Source organism: Mastacembelus armatus, chromosome 9, assembly GCF_900324485.2.
Source record: "Mastacembelus armatus chromosome 9, fMasArm1.2, whole genome shotgun sequence".
NCBI lineage: Eukaryota > Metazoa > Chordata > Actinopteri > Synbranchiformes > Mastacembelidae > Mastacembelus > Mastacembelus armatus.
The window spans coordinates 9,466,873-9,477,790 of NC_046641.1; the positions used below are offsets into that span (position 1 = coordinate 9,466,873).

Here is a 10,918-nt window from a genome sequence, read left to right on the forward strand (position 1 = left end):
GACCTTTCACCAATTGAAAGTATTTGGTGTGAAAAAAATACGACAAAGAAGACCCAGGCCTGTTGAGCAGGTAGAATCCTATCTCAGGTAAGAATGAGACAAAGCAATGAGACTGTAACTGGATTCTAGGCCTAACCCCAACACAACGAAAAACCAAGCTTAACACACCAGGAAGTGAGCGAATAATAACTTCAGCCTTTTATGAATTATCATAACAAAATACACATCAGAGCCACTAGAAACCATCACCATAAAAAGAAATGTGTGTTGGTTATATGTTGCTGTGTGAAGACTGATCATGTACTGTCTGAACTGAACTGAACTGAACTGAACAGGCTTTCACATATCAAGAACCAGTTTCCTGAGCTGAGGTCCAAATGGTCCAGTCCACCTTAAACTATGCTCAAAGGTAAACTGAAAATGCCTTACGAGTGTTGAGCCAACACTGCCTAGCAGGGCTTAGACTGCGAAGTTGGGTGGCCAGTTGTCCTTTACTAGTGAAACAGATGTTTCCTAAATCACTGTTAACTAGCCAAACCCAGATTAGCTGCAGTTTCTCTACCAGGAACACAGGATGCTCTGTCCTCAGCTCTGCTCCACTTTGGTCCCTACACCCTTAGAATAACAAAATATAGAGACTTCCTTTGTCCTAACTGTGTATGAATAATCATTTAGTGACATTAGAGTTTCTTTTTAGAGCCCCCATTAAACTGAGATTTTATTTCCTGACTGAGGCTGAATATATATTTATAATCTACGCTTACAAATCTTTTCATGTATTATTTTCTTTTAGCTTTCGTTTATTAAAAGGACAGATTCTCAACCACTTGCCGTGTACTGCTTGTCCTCAAACAGTTTCAAATTCTCTATCAAATTCTGTCCAGCGAAGGATAAAGTAGCTGCTCTGTTAAGCACAAATCATCTGCACATAACATTGCTATGGTTCGCCACATCCCTTGAGTACTCTGTATGTGTAACAAATCCAGCAGGACTCATGAAGGAAGATGAAGGACACAGAGAGCACCTCCTGATGAAAATGAACTTTCTTAAACTCGAGCACAAACGAGCTGAAACTGCAAAGTGCCTGTTTGGTTTGAGAGCCTGAGGAAAAGAGGGGGCAGAACGCGAGAGGCTCCACGGACGCTAATCTCAGTCAGAGGGAGATATAATTTCATGCCTATTTAGAGAAGAGTCCTGAAGGGCTTTCTCATCAGCCGCTCTCCAGTCTCATGGATAGGTGATGCAGCAGCTCTGCACACAGATTCTATCATCTCCTTCTTTAAAGAGACATCCACTCTCAACTCATCAATGGATTTAACACAAGCATGATGGACAGAACAAGAGCATTCTCAATTGCTTTACATGGTTTCTGTAGAAATCGGTTTTGCTCAGTCTTTTTCTGCCCAGTTACATAGCTGCAGTTATGTAGTGGGCAACTTTTAGAAGCTATTGGGATGGAATTACTGCTTTCAACACACAGAAACATCTTGTTGCCAGGAAACATTTGAACAGATTTCTGACCCTGGTTATTCACTTTATTGCCTGTTGCTTGGACTGCTGCCGAGTGTATCGCTGCCCTGACAATCACAACCAGAGCAATAATGAATAATGACAAAATTAGAATATCATTATGCAGATGCAATGCAATTTATACCATCTGCTTGTGTTTTTTAAAATTTGTTATTGCTTTTTAAAACCGGCAGTGAAACAGTGCTCCCCCAGATACAGTGTTATAGCACCTACTGTTGTATAAACCATAAGCACGTGCATACCAGTAAAATACATCTGCCTACAGCAGTGTCTGAATATGCAAAAACTGAATGCACCTATCACTAGAAATAATTACGGGTTTCTTACAAGCAGACCTGAAACAAGCACACAGATTTTCACAGCGGGGCACACAGTGTTGAGGGATGATGCATGCCCTCCTTGGACAAACACTGACCCAGTAGTTGATTATCATAAATGACCACAGAGTTTCTGCCTAAAATCTGCAGACGAGCCACAAACCCACTATTGTTTATCATTGTTTTAACCTCTTGATCAAAATCGTAGGGAGCAAAGCAGTGTATCCATGGTGCATGCATAGTGTTAGCAATTTGATGGGACAAATGAACAATGCATCGTGGTTAGTGCGGTACAGCAATTGCCTCTTCCCTCTCCCAGTGTGTTTTATATTCATTATGTCCTTCTCTTTCCCATGAAACTTGTGGCATATTCATCAGCAGTGTGACAAATTAGATGTGCAGTGCAATGGAGTATGACTGAGAGCAGTGGAAGATTAGATCCACTCCAATCTTACCCAGCAATCACCATCCCTTCATTTCTGTGGGGAAATACCCAAGAATGGGAAAAGCAAATTAGATCAAATTTTACTGGAGAAAGCGCTGGAGTGACAGGGGGAAACAGAAGAAACAGAGAATTTTTCATTTATGCTAAAGCATCTCCAGTTTTGACTTGCATTCAAATGCTTTGAACTGGATTCACAGTTGCATGGAAAATATAGGTACGTTTAGAAATAGTAAATAATAAGTTCACTGCACAGTTTGTACAACACTATACTATTTGTGCACCCAACAGCTGCCTCAGCCAATGAAACTGATGGAGCCAAGTGAGAATCATATTCAGTCACTTCACTAGTGCAGTCGAAATGCTCTTGAAAGCTCTTAAATGTTGCTTTCTCTTGCAGCGCGTTGGAGAGCACATTCTCTCTCCACCTGAACAGTGAACAATGGAAACAATACACAGATTTCACTCATGCAGATATTGTATGAATGTTATTTAAGCTTTGAGCAGAAATCATTTGTGGCTTTCCTTAGTTCTGAATGCATATATCTTCTACTGGACAGATGTTAGCTTTTCTGTTAGACCTGGAGGAAGTGATAACATATAGGAACATGACTAAACAAAACGGGGTCACAGTAGAGACAGTCAGATGTCGGCTCTGAAAGAAAGATTTCAAGCTCAATCAAGTCTCAATGAAAAGACAGTGACAAGATGAGATTGAGACATATGTATATGTTATTTGTGCCCTCTTTGCTTTTGTATTAGTCTGAAAAGCAGCTGCCAGTGTTAAAGAGACAACGAAGTGGCTGCAAATGTGCTGTCTCCTCGCCGTGCCCCATAATCTGTGACCTGAACATAAAGCACAGCAGAGCTCTGTAGGACACCGAATGCTAAGAAATGAATGATAATCTCTCACCTAGTGATCATTATGTTTGGAGCCATTGTAATGGACACAGTGTGGCAGGGACATCTAGTGGTTAAAAACAGATTACACCAGTTTTTATGCCATAAAAAGCACACAAAAAAACATCAGCTAAGAAATTGTAATTCCGTTTGAAAGACCAAATCCGCAAGAACTCCACACTTAAGCCAAAAGCTTGCATAATGATGCACTGGTCTGTCATAAAAGATTTGCATGGTTATCGAAAACATGCCACGCTGATTGTTGTCCCACTCTCAAAATTAATCCGCTGCAATTCCTCATCAGTAATCTTGTTCAAATATTTTCAAAACAACTGCAGTTGTAGCCAGTAAAGTTTACATACACAAGAACAAAGACTGAGCACAGTGATAATAGATGAAATCAGCTCTTCATGTTTTCATCTCAAAACGTCCTTTTCATTCAGCTGCACTACAAATATTACCAAAAATGTGTTACCACATGTGTGCATGCCTCTGTGCAGAGGAGAGAACATTATACAAGGATCAGGAATTTAGAGGTGAATAATCACAAAAAAAATATATCTTAAAAAAAAAAGGACATATCTCAGCATTGACCTTTAAACACTAATGAAAACATGGTCAGCTGTAAATCAGCTGTAGTGAAGAAGACAAGGAGATCATACAGGCTGGGCTGACATTTAACTGAAGAGTCTGACAACAGGTAGAAAACCAACAGCAGTGGCCAATGTAGGCCCACTCACCAGTCCAGGGCCAGAACTACCAGGTGGGTGAGGGGTCATGTGAACAACAGTGCAGCTCGGCTCGGTCCATTACAACACCATGTTGTTTTCCAATAATCCTTTACAGCGATTACAATGATTTCATGTAAAAATAACCGGCCGAAGCTTTAAAGCTCACACATTAGTAACATTACTGCACTGCTCCTGAACTTCTTCACATATGCGCATTACCTGCTGCCTTACGGCACCGTCACCTGACGTAAATAACGACATTAGATCCACTTGTTTTCTAACAGAGTCACATACAAACAGAACCTGAACATGGCCCACATGTTATACACTAACGCACTATTCAAATAAACTGGTCTAAAAACTTCTGCAATAAGAAACTGAGCAACGTATCAAACACAAATATGTCCCAATGCAGCTCTTAAGCTTATTATTAAAACACATTAATGACATTAATGTCGATACGGTTAATACTGACCCATGGCTGATAAGGTGGAAAGTATTCATGGCAATTCATGGGAATGTTCATTATAGTCACTGGATTTTCCCGTAGGCTAAAATTTCACAACATTATGTTTTTTTTTTGTTTTTTTTAATTAATTTCCAAGAGTACAAACACAATTTATAATTTCCTCCTCTAGTAGAATATACTTGACTGAAATGTTAGAATTATCAGAAACATATAGAAAATAAAATATATAATTCTAAAATCAGACAACTAGAAGTCCAAAAATTGCTGTTCTAGTTAAAGCTTGCAGGCAGTGGTATTTCAGTACAACTATAGGCTACAGTCACTCCCCCTCCAATTTAATTAGGCTTTCCTAACTAATAAGGTTTTCTTTATTTAAAAAAGTTTTCTAACTTGTAAACTGTCTACATCCTCTGTCTTTACAACTAATGTATTTGCCAATCATTCCTGGTTAGGTTTTGTTTCCACTCTCATCTGCCTCTTGTTGTTTTCTCATTATCATCCCCGACCTTTCATACGGTGCCACTTCCACTTGCTCATCTCTGCTCTGTATATGGACTAGCCCTGTTTCAGTAGGTTGCCAGATAGCACTACTGGTGTTATCTTGACCTTTACCTGAATCAGTCTTTGCCTGCTTCTTGTGTCTTCTCTGACTGCCTGCCTGAGAGCTTTTAGATTTCTGTTTTAGGAGTCTTGGAGTATTGCTTACAAAATGTAAAAATACGCTGAGAAGGTAGAATATACAAGCACATTAAAATTATGGATGCACTGACCTGCTCAGCTCAGGTCCAGGGGCCCGAGAGGTCAGGAAGCCCCTCTGCTGGAGCTTTTGCTAGAAGTGACTTTTCTTGTTGGAAAGTCAAATGTCTAGACGTGAAAGATGTCTACAAGGAGACACAAAACTGACACAAAGAGAGGTAAAATAACCACAACAAAACCAAATACAGACTCAAAACTAGTAAATCAGACAAAAGATCATGACCTCATTTTTTTATTTATTGATCCCTCCAAAGTAAATCTCTGATTTCAGGCCAGACTACAGGAACAGGAGTAGCAGAGTAGCCTCCCTGGAGCCAGTAATGCTCTTGCTGCTTGTGGACCTTGAAACTGGGATGATGGCAGTGGAGTTGAACATATCTGGCTCATTGGAGCACACCTTGGAGATAGATAAGATAATAAGATAAGATAAACTTGATTCATCCCCAAAGGGAAATTCAGGCACTGCATCTCTGTGGTCTAACTGAAAGGTCTGCCACTGTCCTGAAAGGAAATGTCAGTGTCACATAATATTTTGATTTGCGTATCTTTAGTTGCATCTTGGCCACAGGAAGGCAGGGTTCTGTTTCACACAGTGCAAAACAACTGCGTCTCATCTTTCAGCTGCTATCAGCCTCCTTTTTTGCTCTATGATGAATTAGGGGTATTTGGTGAAAAACTGTACTTAGCTAGCTTCTAATGTTACAGTGAGGGGACACATAGTGGAATCAATAGGAAAGCCTTTGATTTTAAGCAACAGGAGTCACAGAAACGCAGAGAGAGCATTGCTCCAAGCCTTCAGAGAACACTGCTGCAGCGATTAAGTAATTTACCCATCAAACTGGACACCTTGAAATCCCTAAGGTGTCAAACAATTCACAGATGACTTCTGAGTTGTTTCTCGCCTGCCTTTGAAGTTCAGGTTTCTTGGTTTGTCATTATGCAGTGTGCTGGTCTCACTGAATACCGCTGCTGAGACCCTATTGCATTATGGTTTAAGATTGTATTAAGCTCGGTTTAAGACTAAACTTTTTTCTTACTGTAAAAACCTATAAACAAGCAGCTAAAGCAGCATCTGGATGACTACATGCAGCAATCTGCCAAATGGCAAAAACACAGAGACCCCCAGGAGAAAATAACCTCAACTTCTATAGTAATTAATATGCCGACTGTCACTTTTGTCTGTTTCAGTGCTGCCATGCTTCTTTAATTTCCCGTTGGAAACACTCAAGTAATTATTTACACGAATAAGCCAATACAGCAAACCAGTAGAGGGACTGCTCTGCTCTGGTTGCTGACTGCTGTCAATGTCTTTTTCTTGTTGTCAATAAATAGAATAGAAGAAATCTTCATGTTGTCTTCATGAAAATGTGTCTTCTCTTGGAAATGTAAAAGGCACAACTGATCCCATGTTCTACAACAGGATATCATTTAAAGTTGTTGCAAATTTGGACATAAATGCAGTCATGGATGGGTTTTCAAGAATGTATTTTATATGCACACCCTGTTTTTGGGTTTAATATACACAGATGATACAGTGACACAGAAGTCACACATTGGTCACAGAGGAAGAAGGAGTTTTCAGGGCTCGCATGTAGAACCGACTAAAAGGAGAATGAAATTTGGGGTTAAAGACTCTGGGTGAAAATATTTAGCAACTTTTTTAATTGTTTCTTTTTTCAAAATAATATACACATGCTTGTTAACTGAGGGTTAGAGACATTATCTGAGATTTTTGTTTTGAATACAATTATTTGAGCCTTAGAAAACTCATGGCTGTCAGACCACATCTACGGAGGGTTCAAGTTAAACCTCTAAACAGTGACCTCTGGTGGCCGTTCAAACATCTTGTGATGACACAGCAGTGGGACTGAGCACAGTGTTAAATATTTCTTAAACTCTAATGACAGAACCACAGCCCTAACATGGGCCTTCTGATGGCTGTCTCTGCTCAGGACTGTGTTGATGGCTGTCCTGTTAAAGTGATTCAGTTCCTGTCCATACAATACTTGTTCTGAATTTTTTAAACCTAAGCATATTGCCAGCACCCCATTCCCCCCCCCCCCCCCCCCCCCCCCCGGATGAAACTAGAGAATAGCTCTAACTGATCGATAATCAGCCTCAAGTTTCTGGAATATTTATATCAGTTCTTCATTTCAGAAGATGGAAACTCAGTGTCAGTGTCAGTGGTGCAGAGGGCCAATGAAAGTAAGAAGCAGAGTAGATTTGAGGTTTGGATTTGGAGTCTCACCTTTTTTGCTTTAGCAGCAGAGTTTGATCATGGTAATTAAGAAAAAGGGAGATCACATTAATATGTAAATGATAGCGTGTTATCATTTATTATTATTATTATAATTATTATTATCATTATTATTACTATTAACAACCTCATTACAGTTCATTAATCATCATGAGCTCTGAGTTAGGCATTACATAGGCCTATATGGTTTGTGTCACCATTGGGTGTTTTTATTTCCTGTTACTTGATAATGAAATGAGCTATCATCGGTTTCAGTCAGAGCTTTCAAAGCCCCCTGCCCGGACCAGTAAGTGTTCTCCATATATCTCCTCCCTGTGTGCTGCAGAGGGACAGCCCGTGTCTGTCCTTGTTCCTGTTTGTGCGGACGCGCGTCTCGGCCTCACTCATGCATTGCAGGCTGGCGCCGCCGCCTCTCCACTTCCACAACATCAGGTGTAGTGTTACTGTTTGTTGTGGCCTGAGAACACTAATAACGTGTCTGGAAAACAATGTTGATGGTAAAGCTGTTCAACATCACCAAAGATCACTCAACCCCCGAGGACCAGCGCGCTGATTAAGTGGCTTTACTTGGCTCACAGAGGCTGAGGCTGAATAAATTAGCCCCTTTTTAAGTATGTTAATTACACTGGGGTAGTTTCACTTGTTTCCATTATTCCAGATGCGCTTGTTTCAACACATTACGGCCACAGACTTTCATTTTTCTGACAGGAATCCAAGGCTATCATGAAGAAATGGATTATTCAAAATAAAACCTTCTCTGACACACAAGCACTGAAAAATAATAGTACAAAAAAATCTTTCAGAGGTTTAAGCCCACTGCACTAAACCTCAGTGAAGCCATCGACAACAACCTTCTTTTAATTCACCTTCTCCGCAGAGAGAATGGTGGATATGATCAGAGGTCTTCCTGTAAGGTGAGAAGAAACGGAGCCCCAGAGCAGGCTGGGTGTCGGCCAGTGTTTTTGGAGAGGGGTGACAGCTATATCTCTCCCCATGTTCTTTAGCTGGACCCTTGAATGACTTAAGTCTTCTCGGGCCCTCACTCATCAGTCAGTTAAGAAATACGTCCGGCCGGCAGCATCACAGGCAGCAGATCGAGACCAGTGCGCAAAGGGGGACTCAAAAGCCATTTAAAGCCAACTAACAGGGAGGGGATGCATCCCAGTTCAACTACCTCGACGCCTTTCTCTGTCAAGGATATTTTGAAGCTGGAGCACCACCATGACTTCGAAAACGATTTTTTGGTGACTCACCATGGTTTTCCGACCCACGTGCACTCTGCGTCTACAAGCAGGGATATTTATGACTCCGAGCCAGAGCCGTGCATCTCTCGGATACAGGAGAAGCTCGATACCCACAACTCAGCAGCAGGCGGGGAGATTAATGAGCAGGGTGAGATGATACATGCTGTAGGCCTACATCATGCTCACATTAGCTCCTTTTTATACACCTGCAGGTTGTGTTAGGGCGCCCGACTGAATGGGGCCTCGAGCGCGTAAAGCTTTGGATGAAATAAGGCCTGCGACCTGCCACATTTTCACTTTACTCCACCTCTTTTTACTGGAACCACTGAAATACTTTTAAACTACAATGTGCGGGGAAATATTTTTACCACTAGTCATCCAAAAGTAATCACCTACATATGTATCAGAGCAGTCGCTGAGTTATGACTTAAGGATTTTTACTATTATTGTAATTATTTGATCAGTGTGATCAGTTACAGGCACCTGTGGTCTATAAGGAGACCACACTAGGTGGGTTTTTTTATATAATTTTATTAACTCTATTAATGCTAATATTAAATCTAGTGGCAAATAACCACAACCTGTAACCAGTCTGAATTTAGTTCTGTCGTTTTTAAAGCATCAAAAAATTATCTAATGTGATTCTTTCAACTCAAACTATTTTATTCATTACTATTTATATTTTATTTATTTTCAAACAGTTGTCAGGAGTAGTCTATATTAGCAACGATGCAATGGAAACAGAAATGTTTCAAAGTACGAAATATAAAATTAAAGGCTAAAGAGGAAGAGAGAGATTTCTCAGATCTGACTGAAAATGTTGGCACATTTACATAAACGCCATCAAATGATTTTATCCTTTATTTTAGAAAAGAAAATATGATTAAATAGCCTCGCCTGTTGTATTGTAGCTCATTTAATGTGCATAGCTCTCATAGTGTTTGCAGCCAAATAGTCTGGAACTTTTTTTATTTTGTTGTCTAAGTTTCACTAAGTTTGATTTTGTGTGATTTGGTGTTTTCTCTTCGGATGTGCAGAGATGAGCGGTCTCGACAGTTCACCTGACTGCGACAAAAGCGCAAAAAGCGCTCCCCGTCTGCGCAGGAAGCCCCGGGTGCTCTTCTCTCAGGCGCAAGTGTCAGAGCTGGAGAGGCGCTTCAGGCAGCAGCGCTACCTGTCCGCCCCGGAGAGAGAACACCTGGCCCACATCCTCAAACTCACCTCCACGCAGGTCAAAATCTGGTTTCAGAACAGGAGGTACAAATGTAAGCGACAGAGGCAGGACAAGTCTCTGGAGCTGGCTGGTTTTCCACCTGCGCCGAGGAGAGTTGCGGTGCCGGTGCTGGTGAGAGACGGGAAACTGTGCGGCGCAGGTTCCCCTTCGGCCCCATATAACGTGACACTCGGACAGTATAACCCTGTGTTTGGATATGGAAACTGCAGCGTGTATGGTTTTCACAGCGTGTCCACCCCAGGTAGCATGAGTGGCGCACAAATGCCCAGTACCCAGCTGGCTGATTTAACAGGCAGCAGCGAGGGGCCCTTCAACCACGGACACTTCCAGGCTTCATTACAGGGTGTCAGAGGCTGGTGATTAACACCAGGAAGATAGCACGTATACATTTTATTGTATATTTTGTATGTTGCCAGTTTTCTCATGTTGAACCTCAGAAAAACAAACAAAACATACAAATAAAAAAATCAACTGATTGGTTAATAATACACACTGCCTTGAAGAGTATATTTACATTTAGTGGATTTATTTAATAGCTACATACAAATAATAGTTAAGAATTCCTAATGAAAGACTAGGTTATAAAATGTTGGATATAAAAGCATCCGTGCTATTTTATGAATCATTTTCATTCTATTGATTTGATTTTTCTTCTTTTTGGTGTCGGGTATAATATTTTTATTTATGTGTTAGATGGTTGTTGACGTCACTAAACTCTTTCAAAGTAGCTGATCTGGATGTGAAATAAACCCATGGGTGTGTATACTCCTGTTAAAAGGCTTAATGTTTCTCTCAGAAGCATCACAGCTGATTGGAAAGCCTTACTTAGTGAGGGGCCACGGAGAGCTGTGGTCTGTGCGTTTTATCAAAGAGAGTCATCAGAAAGCTAATGAATGAAGCGACATCTGACCTGACAGCGCAGCTTTATCAACCCGAGCTCATTATTGTCCCATTCACAAATCCGCTGATAAGACTGGAGAGCTCGCTCTGTCCCGGAGCTCTGCTTGGTAAACAAACCCGCAGACAGAGTGGCTCTTT

The 10,918-nt window shown here is 41.0% G+C and overlaps 1 protein-coding gene across 1 annotated transcript; it reads left to right on the forward strand.

Annotated features, from left to right (window-relative positions):
• The first annotated feature begins 8,556 nt into the window (after positions 1-8,556).
• On the forward strand, positions 8,557-10,240 carry nkx2.7 (NK2 transcription factor related 7). The gene is made up of 2 exons (XM_026321090.1): positions 8,557-8,794; positions 9,684-10,240. Exons 1-2 carry the CDS (start codon positions 8,557-8,559, stop codon positions 10,238-10,240), a joined length of 795 nt encoding a protein of 264 aa, XP_026176875.1.
• Positions 10,241-10,918: the final 678 nt, after the last annotated feature.

Coding starts and splice junctions, on each gene's coding strand:
- nkx2.7 (XM_026321090.1), top strand. CDS start 8,557: ATGCATCCCAGTTCAACTACCTCGACGCCTTTCTCTGTCAAGGATATT. Junction 8,795..9,683: donor CGGGGAGATTAATGAGCAGG/GTGAGATGATAC, acceptor TCGGATGTGCAG/AGATGAGCGGTCTCGACAGT.